Genomic DNA, 16,785 nt, shown 5'->3' on the forward strand with positions numbered 1-16,785 from the left:
AGCCTTGTAGTGGCTAGAAATGGTTGCAGAGCAGTTTTTAAATGTAATGTGGATTCATTTTTGTCAGTATCGGGTGATACATCAGAAAGGAAAATTGTATTTCTAATTTTTGGGGTTTAAACATGTTATTTAACGTTCTAGAATTCTGCCTATTTTTTAATGTAATTACAGATTGGAATTAGTTGGTATTGTAGGATTATTTAATATGAGACACATGAAATGCAGTTAATGAGGCATGATCTATAGCATACCAAAATAAGCAGGCCATATGTTTAGATTTTGTTAGATTTCAAATTTGTTTTTTTTTTCCCAAAAATTTCTTACACAAAAATCTCTTATTCTCAGGAAATCACTGACACAGTTTTCACTATTGTGCTGTATTTTGAAGCTGTCTTACTAGGAGTTCTTGTCACTGGAATGCCATCATATTTTGCCATGGAGAATGCAGAAAACCACAAGGTAACAAATCATAATATCTTTTTATTATATCTAGTGGATGGACGGACTCTGGATGGTATACAATTTAAAACATACCCAGTACAATAAAAATAAGGAACTGATAACCTGTGGACTGATATGCCCATTTCTGTGGTGTGCCTTTGAGTTAGTTTTGGCATCAATACCTGAGAAAATGCTAGAAAAGATAATCAAGCAGTGAGTGTATAAGGAAGAAAGTGATTATTAGAAACCAGTATGACTGTGTTAAAAAACAAGTTTTATGTGGATTAAATAGAACAGTGTGATGTTGCCACTACCAAATGGATTGTTGAATAACCATAGCCAATTTATGGTCCTCAATGAATGTACCGGTATGTCTCCATGAAAAGAAATATGCATCAGGATTCTGTCCTGGCACAGTATTTATCAACATTTTTTTAAAAAAAAGGATAAAGGGGATGCTCAGCAATTTTGTAGATGATGTGAAGCTTGTTGGGGATGGAAAAGATTGCTAACACTTCAGAAAACAGGCTCAATGTCAAAAAGATCTTGATAGACTTTGGCTCTTTTCCAACAAAATTGCAAGCAATGTAGACTTCTATACATATAGAGGTACAATGTAGATGGAACCTGGATCAACAATAGTACTTCTAAGAAGAACCTGGGTGTCCTGATCGATAACCGAATGGACATGGGTCAACAGTGTGTTGCTGCTGTCAAAAAAGCCAATGCAATCTTGGTCTGCATCAATAGACATCTGTCAATTTCACGGGAAGTAAAGTTTTGCTTGTATGCTGCCCTGGACAGACCTCATCTGGCATATTGAATCCAATTCGGGGTGCCATAATACAAGAAGAATGCTGAGAAACGGAAATGATACAGAGAAAAGCAACAAAGATAATTGGGATATTGGAAATAGTATTCTATGAAGAAGAATGGTTAAAAAAAGTTCAGCCTTAAGAAAAGAGATATGATAGCAGTCTTCCCGATACCTAAAAGGCTGTCAGGTATGGGAAGAGAGTATGAATTCATTTTCTCTAGTGCCCACAGTTAGAACAAATACCACTAATTGGAAATTTTACAAAGATGATCCAGACTCAAAATAAGGAAGAATTTCCTGACTGTGAGAACTATTAAATAGTGGGGCAGCTTGTCTCATAGAATTATCTCACTTCATCTCTGGAGATTCTGAAACGAGTTGGATGGCCATTTGTCTGAGTTGATCTGCCCTAGGAGGGAGTTGGATTAGAAGACTTTCAAGATCCCTTATACCGTCCTATGATTCTGTTAAATGCCAAAACCTTAGTGATACAACCTGGATGGTTTATATGCCACAGTTAGAATATTTTCCTGAAGCAACAGAAATATTTGATTGAGTCCATATTAATTTTCTTTTACATATCACATCTCAATTACCATTAAAGGAGTTGGAATAACTTAAAAGATATTTTAACTGATTTCATGTTACGGGTACTTCTCAGGTTACAACAGCAATTGGGACCAGAATTTCCATTGCTGAGTGACATGGTTGTAAAGTGCAACATCACAAAACCACATCAGTCAGCAATGGCAAACCCAGTTTGCCATCATAATCCAAAGACCATATGGTTCATTAAGAGAAGACCTCGCATCATGACATGGCCTATTGGGCCTGTATAACAATTGAGCCAAGTCAGAGTGCAATTTAGAAGGGAGAAGCTAAACAGGCAATGGGGTATAACTTTTTAAATTTCCAGAAACATTGTTATAGAACTTCATTTCATGTACATATCAGTGCCATTGCAAAGTCTAGTCAGAAAGCAATGTGCAAATCGGCTCTCAGTGAAATTTGTATCACAATTATTAACATCCATACTATGGACAAGATAAAATTTGAAGAAGCACCATTAGGAGAGGTTTATCTATATTTTGGCTGACTCTCATAGCTATATTTAGATTTAATCACTATCCTAACTATAATTGCTGATCACTCTAAGGATTCTAAGGCACTATGTAATTACTATCACTTCTAGTATGTACTATTTTATCTGTCTTTTAATTTTTTTCCAGTCTTTAAGATGTACTTAATTTTTTTTAACTTGATGAATTGTTTTTGGATCCAGTTTTATTCATGTCCCAATGTTTTGTCCATTTTTCAAAAATAACTTAATGTTTTTGTTGATTACATTTAATAAACTTTAATATTCTTCCAGCATTAGGATTATATAATGGTTCAGTATTTTAAAAATGTACCATATATAGCATGTAGATATGTTTAATATTAACATATCAGCTACAAACAGAAAGAGCAAAATCAGGATGAATGATGAGATCTACTGCCACAATATGTTACCTACCTATTGACCTATCTATTATTTATTTTGCAGACAAGAGCTTACACCCAACTTAAAATCTCTGGACTTTATCCTTCTGCTTATTGGTGTGGACAAGCACTAATTGATATCCCATTATTTTATATAATTCTTCTTCTTATGGTAGGAAGTTTATTTGTATTTCATCATGGAGTTTATTTTTTCCCTGAAAAGTTTCTTGCTGTGGTAAGTTCTATTTTACAACAAATACATTTCCTATTATTTTTTCATTTTATTGTGAATACATTTGGATTTTAAACTGTCTCTCCACAAAAGTGAATAAGAATATTTTTACTTCTTTTTTTTTCAAAATTGAAAACCACGTTATCAGTTAGCCCGTATTGATATATCTTAAGAAGCAAAATTCGAAACAAATGCTTTTCTATAATTCATTTTCTAAAAAAAATAGACTGATTATTGCTTGGTGTAATAAGAATGTCTAATTTATTTATTAGAATTGCTCATTTCTACTAGTATGCCAAATCTAAACCAGGATCTCATGTTGTGGCTAGGGAAACAATAAAAGCATAATTAAAAATTTGCTTCTTTTGGAAATGGGTTATAATATTGCAGACATAAGGAGGTTCTTTATGCAAGATGTTTTTATCTAGTGAAAACTCAGCATTGTTGCTAGAATATATTTTTTTCACATCATTCTTTATTAGTGTTGCATTATTACTTTCCAACCATTTTCATTAACAAGAGAATCCTCTGTTCCAGTAGAGGAGACTGAGTTCAGGGTTGAACTATGGAGTCCTTGGTGCTCTCTTAGCTTGGTTGCTTGTTTCCAGACTGTGCAAACAAACCAACCAAGCTCAGAGAACACCAGGGCAGGGCTGAAATTCAGCAGGTTCTGGAGAACCGGTAGCGGAAATTTTGAGTAGTTCGGAGAACCGGCAAACACCACCTCTGGCTAGCCCCAAAGTGGGGTGGGAATGGAGATTTTGCAGTATCCTTCCCATGCCACACCCACCAAGCCACGCCCACCAAGCCACCCCCCCAGAACCGGTAGTAAAGAAAATTGGATTTCACCAATGCACCAGGGACTCCACAGACTCCTCTGTACCTCTTCTATCACAGTTCCTACAAAAAGTGTTGCACAAATACGTATTTTCATCAGTGACTGCAAGAAGAGTTTTGAATAATTTTATTATTCAGTCGCTAAATTGTGTCTGATTCTTCGTGAGTCCATGGATATAGCATGCCAGGCCCTCCTTGCACTGTGTCCTGGAGTTTGCCCAAATTCATGTTTGTTGTGTCAGTGACACTAACCACCTAATCCTCTGCCATCCCCTTCTCCTTTTACCTTCAATCTGTCCCAATATCAGGGTCTTTTCCAGCAAGTCCTCTCTTCTCATTTGGTGGCCAAAGTATTTGAGCCTCAGCTTCAGCTTGAAGAATAGGACAGCTGTATCTATATGAAACAGATGAGAACAGAAGAAAAGGAGCAGGAATTAAGCGGCCTCATAGCTTGCCTGTTAGAAAATTCTTTTAGGCTTATGTACTACTTTCTTTATCCCTGATCTTAAAAAGTCAACTAAGAATTTTCTTTTCACTTGCAGATTTTTTGCCTTATTGGCTACGTACCATCTGTTGTTATGTTTAATTATATTGTCTCCTTCAGCTTTAATGCCATACAAAATACCAAAGAATTTTGGTCATTTATTTTTTCAGTGGTAAGTTAAACTTATTTGTTGTTTGTATGACCCATCCCTCTTATACAGTATAACCCTGGTGGCTAGCAATAAACAGACCACTATAGATGTATGAAAAATAAAAAACCAACCCCACAACATTTTTTTTTAAATGACACACTCCAGCCAGGACATCATAACAACTCTATGCCAGTTACACATGTGTTGGTTTAAATTTCTATCCTGGCCCATTGCCTGGGGGAAGAACCAGGTGTTCACAAGTCTTCTGAAAAGCCAAGAGGAAAGGGGCCTCCAGATCTTGAAGTGAAGGCTGTTCCAAAGAAGAGGTATTTTTACAGAGAAGGCACACCTCTTAGATCCAGCCAGGTTACATTGTTTAATAGAGAAGGTCTGGAGCACACCCATCCTATCTGATTTGGCAGGGCAGGCAGATACTCTCGGGTGTAGCCAGTCCTGTTGATAACCTGTCCCATGCATGCAGAGCTTTAAAGATAATAACTAACATCTTGAATTGCATCCAGAAGGAGATTGGGAGCCAGTGCAGCTTGGATAGCTATGGTGCAAAAATTGGAGCACTCAAAACTGTGTGCCCTGTTCTATTCTGAACCAGTTTAAATTTAGATGGTTTTCATGTACAATACATGGGAAATGAGTAAAGCATGAATGAACATGGATGGGCATTGGCTTTCAAATTGTGCACAAACTCTCCAGAGGAGAGCTACTCTTTTGAGATTTAAAGATGACAATTGTCCAGATCCAGAGGGATCCATAAAGCCCAGAATCATTTTGTCTTGCTAGAGTTGAACTGCAACCAGTGTTCTTTCCCATCAAAAATTTACAGCCTCCAAGAACTTAGTAAGCACCTCGGTGGCACCATTTTGTCCCGCCTCAGTGCAGATATACAGCTGAGGACCATCAGTATGCTGTACCCCATGCCACTGAATAATCTTACCCTGTGGCTTCTCTCCCTCCATCCCTATGAATACAAACTGGAACTGACCACAGAGGAAAGAGAAGCTCTGCAGAACATTCCCTAAGCCAGTCCATAAGTATGCTATGGTCAATAGTATTGAAAGCCACCAAAAAAACATCCAGATGGACACACATTTCAAGCCCTTCAAAGATCAGCCATAACTATTTCAGTACTATATCTCATTCTGAACTCCCACTGAAAAGGATTCAGATAATCTACTTCTTCAGATTATGTTGTCCTCCCTTCCTCCAGGCTATTTAATGTTTTCCTCAACTTTCCTTAATTTACTAAATTACTAAATCTTAAACATGCCAAAGGGCTAAGGCTAACCCTGCACCCTGAGATGCCATTATACGTTAGCTACAATGTCTTTCTACTATGTATTTGATGCCATTTGCCGGGGACATGGAATGCCACTGGATAAAAATAAATAACACAATCTTTTAAATTTTCTTTTCTCTTTCAGGCTGCTTTAGTTTGCTCTGTTGTCATCGAAGTAGCCTTCTTTATGTGGTATTACACAACAGCCGCTGTTCTTCATGTGTGTTTTTCTATTTTTGTTCCCATCTATCCTCTTATTGGGTGTCTCATTTCTTTTATAAAGGTAGGTTTTCTAAGAAATTGAAACAGTAAAATTTAGGAGAATAAATTGACATAAATTAAATTACTACCAGTATGTGTAGGGATATATATCTGTATGTTTATAAAATTATATATGTGTATTATTTACTTAACACAAATACTGGATAAATATAAAATTGGAGACCATGTATGTTAAGAAAGACAATAAGTTACAATGCAGGAGGGATGGGAACAGAAAATATTTTAAAGGGTGATTCTGACTTCATTTTAATCATATTTATGGGTTTTTTGTTGGCTGTCCTCCCCACTAATGCTTAACAATATTAGAGATTGTGCTGTGAAGTGTTTCCCAACCCCCAGAAGTAGATATTGATAGTGTGTAAAGCATTTGGATAGCAAAAGTCATTTCACTAGACTATAGGGTTAAATTACTTCCATATTTTATCTTAAATACGATTATGATGCTGCTCCTTATAAACTGAGAATCAAAACATGAGAAAGTTACCTTCAGGCTAAATGAAGATAAGAAGAAGACTCTTTCAACATATAATTTGGATACTTCATTTAGCATCATTCCATTTCAATTAATATGAATTTCCACTGTAATGCTTTTAGTGATTTATTACAACCAAATCAGATAGTATACAACAGAGGGACCCTCTCATTTGACTGTCCTGGATACTTCCTGAATTTAGCTTCACTTCCTGTCATTTTGTTATTGTCATCACTTCTTCTCACGATAAAAGAAAGATTGATTAATCTTGATTAATCTTGATACTACTACTGGTGACAGAGTAGTTTATAAAAACTATTATAAGTTATCACTAGTTTATAAAAAGCTAGTCTAGTGGATTCAACTGTGATTGTAAATTCTACTGATTTTGGAAAGAATAAGTGTGCTATACAGGTAGTTCTCGACTTATGACCACAATTGAGCCCAAAATTTCTGTTGCTAAGTAATACATTTGTTAAGTGAATTTTGCTCCATTATATATCCTTTCCTGCCAAAGTTGTTAAGTGAAACACTGCAGTTTTAAGTTAGTAACACTTATATTAGTTGTTAAGTGAATCTGGCTTTCCCATCTCAGAAGATCGCAAAAGGGGATCACAGGACCTGGGGACATAAATATGAATCAGTTACCAAACATCTGAATTTTGATTATGTGACCATGCGGATACTTCAACGGTTGCAAGTGTGAAAAATGATCATAACTCACTTTTTTTTAGTGCCGTTATAACTCCAAAACAGTCACAGAATGAACTGTTATAAGTCAAGGACTACCTGTATTTTCTTTATACATGAATGTGTTTTAGAACTGATGTATAGAATCAGTCAGATAATCTAGACAAAAATAACCTAATTATGTGTATATTCTGGAACAATCTATATTTGGGAAAGAAGGTTTTGTCACTCCTTGAAGAAGCATCTGAATAAACTAACAGTGTCCTGTGAAAAACATTAGAAGAATTAAAAATAAGAGTATTACCTTGTTCACCTGGAATCCCCTCAAGATGAGAAAACATTCAGATAGTTTATAGAGTTCAGTAGTCATACCATTTTTTAAAGTTTGTTGAGCTTGGCTTCAATAAGTATTTGTTGTTTTGTTAGATAGTGCGGAAACTTGATAACAAGATGGAGAAGCATTCAGAAAGATTGTTGATTTCTGTTGTAGCGGTAAGCACCTTTTAAATAAAAGATACAAGAAATAATAACATATTGTGTTGTTTGTTTTATGGTTAGTCTGTTTATAATTTGTGCAAAACTATGATGTGTTTAAAAATTGGTTCGGCCATTGTGAGGAATGCTCCTCCTCCCCTGCAAAAGTAATAGTATTATTTGATTTTGCAGGAGCATTAATTATACATGGAATAAAAAGCACATACATTCAACTTTATTGTGTTAAATGCAGTATTATGAAAAAATGAGTTATATTATGGAGACAATTTAAGTTGCTTTTGGACTTGGATGGGAAAGGAACGCAGAGCTCTTATGAGCTACTTGGAGGAACAGAACTTTTCTTCAAGACCTTAACAAGAATTATGGGATTTTCAGTAAACCTTTTAGTTTAGATTCATATTTATTGCTTGGCCCTGAATAATTATTTCAAAAAAGCTGATAATTTCAGCTGTAACAATTGTAATCTTTATTGATATGAGTGGCTTACTTCAAAGGCCAGCATAGAAGCAGCAGACCGATCTTGCCAGTGCTGTATTTAAATATTATTGAAGAATATTTTTGTTTCTGGCATGCTGCCCAGAGTTGCATTACTCAAGATGGGCAGAATATCTCTTATTTCATTTTCATGTTTCTTAAATATGAAACAGTTCTTGTAATGGTAGGTGAAAATGACCTTGGGATGCTGCAGCCTAGGTACAGTCTAATAAGTGGCAACTCAGTCAACAGGTGGGAGAAAAGCGTTGCCAAAGGGACCCTTTCCTAGTTTTCCAAAGACTAAAAAGAGGGGGGGGACATAACTTCAGTCTTGCAAGATTCTGCTAATGTAACAGCAATAGCACTTAGACTTATATACCGCTTCATAGTGGTTTACAGTACTCTCTAAGTGGTTTGCAGAATCAGCATATTGCCCCCAACAATCTGGGTCCTCATTTTACCGACCTCAAAAGGATGGAAGGCTGAGTCAACTTTGAGCTGGTCAGAATCGAACTCTAGACTATGGGCAGAGTTAGTCTGCAATACTGCATTCCAACCCGTGCCACCATGGCTCCTAAAGATATAGTGTTGGTGCTCCTGGTTGTGTTTCTTGTCTGGACTACTCAAAGAGTTAAAATTAATCTTGCCAGACTGAAAGTATTTTTCTCCTTCTCTTTTTAGCCTCCAGAAAACTAAGGAGGGTTTCTTCTAAGACACTTCCCATGCCTTTCCCCCAATTTGCAGACTGGGCTTCCTCTTATCAGAAGTTGCCTAGGCTGTGCCCAAGGTCATTCTTGCATGTCATCATAATTCTGTTATTCAACTTTGACATGAATTTTAAAAAGTGAAATAACAATGTAAAATGGACCCTCAATCCATTATAATCATTTTAGTTTGTGCTATATTAAGGCAGAGTGGAATTGTGGTGGAATTGATGGAATCAGGCATTTTTTTTAATGAAGTGCACATTTGATTTAACAGGAACCTAGGGCAAAATATAATACACAGCATCTTAGAAAAAATAATACACACAAGAATATCATCATAAATAAAATTAAATTTTAAAAGCTAGAATGTTAAATACCAAGATGAAACAACAACAACTAGCATTAAAAAAAACAGATGAAAAAAAAATATTCTGTAAAACCAAAACTTAACCTCTCTCTTTTGTGCATAAGATTTATAACAGCATTTCGGGTAATAATGTAAAGTACTGACAGATCTGGATCAAAGAGGACATTCATTCAAAAGTCCTGAAGCCAAATGATTTAAGCTTTCTAAATTAAAGCAATAACTGAGATTGTTGGGAAGAAAAAACTAAGACTTAGAACAATACCTCATAACTTACAACCACAATTGAACCTGAAATCTCCATTGCTAATCAAGAAAGTTGTTAAATGAGTTTTGCCCCATTTTATGACTATTCTTGGCACATTTGTTATCATACTGTTATTAAGTTAGTGTCATGGTTATTAAGTCAATCTGGCTTTCCCGTTGACTTTGCTTGTCAGAAGATGATCACATGATCCCGGGACACTGCAACCATCATAAATACATGCCCCTTACAAGTATCTGAATTTTGATCACATGACCATGGGGATGCTGCAACGTTCATAAGTGGGAAAAATGGTGATAGATCACTTTTTTCAGTGCTTTTGTAATTTTGAACAGTCACTAAATAAATGGTTGTAAGTTGAGGCCTACTTGTATTCAGCTGCTATAATGAATTATTTTGTAAAACATCCTATCCTAAGCAGCTGGCATTCTAAGCAGCGGTTTTCAGTTGTCTGTTTCTATTGTACTTGCTTACATATTGTTCATGTTTCTAGCAAAACAGAAGTTTTAACATGATTTTTTTTTCTTTCATATTAGCCATATTTGCAGTGTGTAGTTTGGCTCTTTCTTCTGCGTTATCTTGAAATGAAGTGTGGGGGAAAGTCAGTAAGAAAAGATCCATTTTTCAGGTTGGTATAAGACTGATAAAATGTAATATCCTAGTATCAAATTTCAGTAGGTAATGATAAACTTCAAATACCTTTTGAAGAAACTTTTTGTCCAAATAAACAAACAAACAAACAAACAAACAAATAAATAAATCTCTGTTTGATATTTTACTGCTTAGAAGTCTATATGTGCTTACCCTTGCACCTGTTTTAAAAAAATCTATCAAAGGGAAACAGAAAACATATCGCTGAACTATAGTATTGAACTGGTATTAAAGAAAAAAAAGGACTGAAAAGAATAGTTAGTTTCTTGTAGTAAAGCTTGGATTGTTCATTAAAATTCAAAATATAATTCCAAGGAAAACACATATTCTTAGATGTGGAATAAAGAATGTGTAGGTTGGTGTTGCTTCCAGACTATAGCAGAATGGCTGTTTGAAAAATACAGGTAATCCTCCATTGATGATGGCATCGGGACCAGATTTGCCATCGCTAAGTGACATGATCGTAAAATAGGATGTGATGTGAATTAGCAACAGCAATTCCAGTACTCCGGGTTGCCATCATGAAGTGAATCACTGTGGGTCGTTAAGTGAGAACATCACATGGTCACCATTTTGTTATCTGGTGGCATCCCCATTGATTTTGCTTATGAGAAGCCAGGAAAAAAGGATACAAATGACAACCGTGGGGATCTGCAATGGGAAGAACTCTGAGGACCAGTTATAACTATTATATCACAAATTGGAATCATCCCTGAACAAGTGGTCATTAAGTGAGGACCCCCTGTATCCCTTTAAAGAACATTTCCCAATGCTTTTAAATGCAGTTTCCTTTTCCAGTTCTTTGCTAATATATTTGTGAATGCCTTCTGCTGATCATATGTTTTATGAATTGTTTGGTAGCAGGGGTGAAATCTAAAATTTGTTACTACCGGTTCTGTGGGTGTGATTTGGTGGGGGGGGGGGAGACTTTTTTTTTTAACTTTTAAAAGCATTTTTTCTACAACCTTAAGAGGTTGCAGAAAAAAATGCTTTTAGAAGCTTCTGACGATCAGGCAACTCAGCTGGGATTGCCAGAGGCTTTTATAGGCATTTTTTTTCTACAGCCTCTTCGGCTGAAGAGGTTGTAGAAGAAAATGCTTTGAAAAGCCTCTGATGATCCCAGCTGAGCCACACGATCATTAGAGGCTTTTTTTTTTTTACTTTTAAAAGCATTTTTTCGGCCGAAGAGGTGGTAGAAAAAATGCTTTTAAAAGTAAAAAAAAAAAGCTTCTGATGATCACGCGGCTCAGCTGGGCATGGGGGGGTTGCAGGGATTTTTGCTACCGGTTCTCCGAACCACCCGCCGCCATCGCTACCGGGAGCATTTCACCCGTTTGGTAGTGAATCTGCAAATATCCTTGTATTGACCATCATTCTTCTACAGCTTCCTTTGAATTAATGGGCATTATCATTTATTTTTACATAAGATCCAGCTTCTCCTGACCTTTTCCATTGATCATCTTTCATTAAATATAACAGCCTCCTGGACCTTAAAGTATGTGGCCTGAAAAACTTTTTTTCTTTTTTCTGAAAAATGTTTCAGCAAAGGGGCAGACTTGCAACTGTAGCTTTTCTTCCTGTTGTGTTGAATTGTTCCTCACATCATGATACCTGGGAACTTTTTCCAATTAAGAACAGGCTAATTTGAGGGCTCTTGCAGTCGACTTACCTTATTGTTAAATATTGCATGGAACATTTTCCTGTTTATTTTGTCTGTTCAAAGAGCCATTGTAGAGAATGAATCTTTTTATCTGTTTTCAGAACACCTATGAAGCCCAAGACCTGGAAACTGCCGGATGTGCTGCACGATGAGAACGAGGATGAAGATGTTACAGCAGAGAGGCTGAGAGTTAAAGAGTTGATCACTTGTCAAAGCTATGAAGAGGTAAATCTTCCCATCCCCACGTAGTTCTCTCTCCTTACTGCAAACCAGAATTGAAAGGGGTAATTTGCTTAGGTAGTCTGGAAACAGCTGATGAGTGATATGTTTTTCTGAATCTAAGAAACTGAGACTCTATGAGGATGGGCCTGGTTACATTTTATAGAAACCTAAAACCAGCCTGGCTTCTCCCTCCATCACCATGCACCTAAACACTTCCTTCTTTCTGCATTCAAGAAAAATAAAAATAGTTTGTTGCTGTTCTTGTGCAGAGTGTTATAGCAAATTTCTCCTCTCTCTGTACATTTTGTATGTTGCCATCACCGTGCCAGGACCTCTTCATTTCAGCTCCTTTGTGATCCACTGTACAATGATATAGCAGGAACTGGGAAACAAGAGGAGTGCTTTTCCTATGATTGTTCAGACCACACCTCCTAGTGGCAGAAACCACAACCAACTTGAGAAACATAATTAAGCCTGTTTCCCACACAATGTAAAGAAAGAATATTTTTGTTCAATATTAGTTGTGTAGGAGAGGGGAAATAGTGATCTCATGTTGAGTGGATAATCTCTTCTCCGCAACCCCCAAAAATCTGGAAGTGTTTTATCTATGTACATTCACTTTTATGTGAATGTACCAGGTTACTACGTTTTTTTCCATTTAAAGGAATGTTTTTGCATTGTACATTCATTCTATCTTGGATGTAATCTCTGCATTCTTTTTTCATTAGAAACCAGCAGTTTTAGTCCACTGTTTGCACAAAGAATATGATGAAAAGAGTGATTTTCTCCTTGGAAGAAAAATAAAGACAGTGGCAACTAATCGTGTTTCCCTTTGTGTAAAAAAAGGTTAGTGTTACAATTATTTATTATGGATCAATATTTTAAAAAAAAAAAGATGGATAATCTTGCCAAGCAAAAACTGCAGACTCTGGTATTTTTTTTTCCCCCTTAGGGGAAATACTGGGAGTGTTAGGTCCAAATGGAGCTGGAAAAAGTACGCTAATAAATATTCTGGTGGGAGAAGTTGAACCAAATGCGGGCCAGGTAATTGATTTTAACCATTTTTTTAGCAGTTTTTGCAACTGGACGTTATGAGCATTCTCATCTAAAAGAGATCTTATAATGCAGATGATAATTCTTTTTGAATTGATAATATGAATTCTTCATACTGAGATTGCATATCCATTATTATATATTATGAATGATAAAGAAATAGCATTGGAAGTATATTTCTTACCAGTAATGTGTCTACTGATGGTTTTTCATGTATTCATCTTCGTATAAACCTCTTTTTGTGATCATTATATACTTTGAACTGGACAAGAATAAATAAAATGACCTGACTACAAAAATGTGTGCTTAAACTAAGCAAAATTGGAGAAGGGAACAAAAGTAAAGGGCTACATTGTGGACTGTAATCCTATATATTATTCTATAAAAGAGATTACCAAGAATCTACTAAGGGAGCTCAGTGGAATAAGTGGAAATTGAAACTTTGACCTTTGTTTGAACTACTACATCACACTACTTAAAGAGAACTGAAATCCTTGAATTAATAATATTTTATTATTATCATTTCAGTAAGGTGTGCTTATAATAACTTTTAAATGTTTCTGGCCTATTAATTAGAATCATCATCTGAAAACAATGGTGTATCTACAGGTGCTGATGGGAGACTTTTCTTCAGGTGATAATAATGAAGATGATTCCATGAGGTTTGTGGGGTACTGTCCACAGACAAACCCACTTTGGCCTGAAATCACATTACAGGAACATTTTGAAATATATGGTGCCATCAAAGGAATGAGCAAAAGTGACTTGAAAGAAGTCATAAAATGGTAAGACATTGCTCGTGAGAAAAATAATTCATTAATATATGCTAATGTTTCATTAATACATATTAATACATTCATTAGCATGTATTGACATCATGGTGTCAACGGTCCAAACTGTTGACTTTTTTGGACAGTTGACACCATAATTTGTTGTTAAAACTGCTTATAGGGAAATTTCACAACTAATTAGTAAGTTGAAAAACATCATAGCATATGCTGAGTATAATGAACAAATAATGACATATTTGTTTATTTTCATATTGCTAAACTGTCCATATCCCTCAAACAGAGGCTCTGTGTGGTATACAATGTAATATAAATAATAAAACAATGTATAAAAATTAACATTAAAATTAAATTAGGATTAATTTTTTTAAAATGGTACACTAATGACAAACATCAAAAGGGTAATTCTAAGATTGCCATTAAATGTTGGTTTTTACAATGCGGGGGGGGCACTAATTTACTGTTGTCTTCTGTGCCCCCCACACAAGGCCGCAGAACCAAGATTTAATCCCTTTGTGGAAGGCCAAGAGATTGGGTGCCATATTGCTTTTTTTTTACATTGCTTACAAGACAGAAAGATGAGTGAGGTTTTTTCCCCCCAGCATCTCCAGTGCACTTGACTTTAAGGAGCAGCTACAGAAAAAAGTAAAGAAACTTGGAGCAGGAGTCAAACGAAAGGTTTGATTTTCTTCTGAAATAATTAACTTTCTAATTCATGCTATGGTGAATAACAAATAATGGCATAAACATTTAACTATGCAAGCAGAGAAAAATGTTCCTTCCCTTAACCTTTTATCATGGCTATTAGGTATTGTAAGATAGTATCCCAAATATCTCTGTCTGGAGGAATAGAACTAAAACTGCCATCAGGTCATTTAGTCGCTATCTCCTTCTTTACATGTGCTCTGTTACATAAAATGAAATTTGACATTTCTTTGAAAATAGGGGATGTAGAGAATCTCCTTGAGAGTTTCTGAAGATTTGACTTCATTTGTGCATCTTGAAGTGAATTTTTTTGGCTTGGCTTGGCTTGGCCTGGCCTTACCTAAAGTAAATAACCATCACTGATGTGTTCTCCCCCATCCTGGTCTCTTTTTTTAGCTATGTTTTGCCTTAAGTATGCTGGGTAGTCCCCACATTACTCTACTAGATGAACCATCTACTGGTATGGACCCCAAAGCAAAACAGCATATGTGGTAAGTGTCTCCAAAGGACACAGAGAATATATTTAATGTGAAATCACAACCATTTATTTACTTTCAATATATCCATCCTATTGCATAGCGGGTCAGAATGGGCAGTGGTTAACAAAAGATCCTCTCTGTAGCCTTTAAAAGGCATTTCATTCTTGGTAAAAAATAATTTAGGCATAACAAATTTGGCAAAAAGACAATGCTCATAATAGAAACAAAAATGAACATATTGGAAAGTTGCAATCCTAAGAAGCAGAAAAAGGCTTCTATTCTCTCCCCATATGTCTTTATGTAAACATCTGATCTAACAGAACTTATGAAGACTAATGGCCTTCGTATTTCAAAACACTTTCAAAGCAGTTAGCCATAAACAATACACAGAAATAGAAACTTCTCTTACCTAACAATTGTGTCAACCCTCCTTGCTTTCTTCATGGTTTCTCTTTGTTCTTTGAAGGTGTAAAATTAATTGCAGATGAAACTGATTGTGCTAATAGTTCTGCAAGAGTGCTGCCAGAGCTGGCTTTACTTCACTCACACATTATATTTCATTTTTTTTAAAGAAGGAATGGAGAGAGAAACATCTTTTTCTTAATTGTCAGGTGGGAAGTTTGGAAAAGTAACACTTTTATTATGACACTGCAGGTATTATTGCTGCAAAGGTTGTACAAGAATAATCCACAGATTTCCCGATTGCTGGCATAACGTCCATTTATTCAAATGCTGCTACCATCCTGCCTTACCTTTCCCAGTTACCATTTGCCTCCATAATCATTTTTGTCTTACTGTCCAGCTTAATAATTTTGGGGAATCTTAGATTGCCGAGGTCTTGATTCAATTTCATGGATTCATGCTGGATCATGGTTTTTAAAGTATCACAAGGCAGCATTTGTTTAAAGGGAACTGCTATATTTTCCCCCTGAAAAATATTGCAGCCTAAGAATATTATACCCATCAGCTATTTTAGGCTCAGTAATATGTTTTCAAAAAGCAAAAGATGGCTAGAGGATACTAATGTTAGACAGGCTCACATTACCTCACTCAAAGAGTTCTTTTTAATGGCTATAGCTCAGGCTCAGGTTGAAGGAGCAAACTTAATAGATTGACTACATCTCATAATTGAGAATAAGTGAGATAAAATATTGAGAGAACTGGTGAGACTACAAAATAGACAAAGTAATGGAAAATGAAGACACTAAAGTGCTCTGGGTCTTTAGAATTCAAAGAGGCAAGCATTCATCACATAACACCCCAGACCTTACAGTTGTTGAGATGAAAAAGGCTGGAGAGTGGATGTTGTAGCAGAACAAAAGAACTGGCAAAAATCATAAAATACAAAGACCTTCAGTTAGAAATAGGAGCAAATAAAGCAAAGGTAGTACCAATAGTACTACCTTGGGTGCAATTCCAAAACAGCCAGAGCACCACTTGAACACCATCATCATTGACAAAATCACTATCAGTTAGTTGCAAAAGGCAGCTTTACTTGGAACAGCTTACATCCTGCGACTGATACCTTTAACAATATCAGCCAAGATCTGACTATCCCAGGTCCTTGGGAAGGGCTTGATAGGTGGATAAAAATGACAAATCCAGTCTAAACATTTGGCTGACTATGCAACCAGCCATGATAATCAGCATGAGATGCAGATGTATTCACCTTTTTAAAAATATAATTTTATTAAATTTTGAAAACAAAAATAAAAAGTATACTAAAAGCAAGAAAACAGG

The 16,785-nt window shown here is 35.8% G+C and overlaps 1 protein-coding gene across 1 annotated transcript in view; it reads left to right on the forward strand.

Moving 5' to 3' along the window:
• The window catches only part of ABCA5 (ATP binding cassette subfamily A member 5), a 73,962-nt gene that overhangs the window by 40,048 nt on the left and 17,129 nt on the right, over nt 1-16,785 (forward strand). The window contains exons 22-33 of the mRNA XM_070937713.1: nt 346-459; nt 2,805-2,975; nt 4,352-4,465; nt 5,884-6,021; nt 7,609-7,674; nt 10,024-10,115; nt 11,900-12,023; nt 12,749-12,866; nt 12,973-13,064; nt 13,683-13,858; nt 14,464-14,539; nt 14,963-15,057. Of these exons, the coding sequence (XP_070793814.1) occupies nt 346-459; nt 2,805-2,975; nt 4,352-4,465; nt 5,884-6,021; nt 7,609-7,674; nt 10,024-10,115; nt 11,900-12,023; nt 12,749-12,866; nt 12,973-13,064; nt 13,683-13,858; nt 14,464-14,539; nt 14,963-15,057 (1,376 nt within the window). The remainder of the gene's footprint in view (nt 1-345; nt 460-2,804; nt 2,976-4,351; nt 4,466-5,883; nt 6,022-7,608; nt 7,675-10,023; nt 10,116-11,899; nt 12,024-12,748; nt 12,867-12,972; nt 13,065-13,682; nt 13,859-14,463; nt 14,540-14,962; nt 15,058-16,785) is intronic.

Source organism: Pituophis catenifer, unplaced genomic scaffold (assembly GCF_029215685.1).
Source record: "Pituophis catenifer annectens isolate HBS135680 unplaced genomic scaffold, rPitCat1.0.hap2 SCAF_2, whole genome shotgun sequence".
Lineage (NCBI taxonomy): Eukaryota > Metazoa > Chordata > Lepidosauria > Squamata > Colubridae > Pituophis > Pituophis catenifer.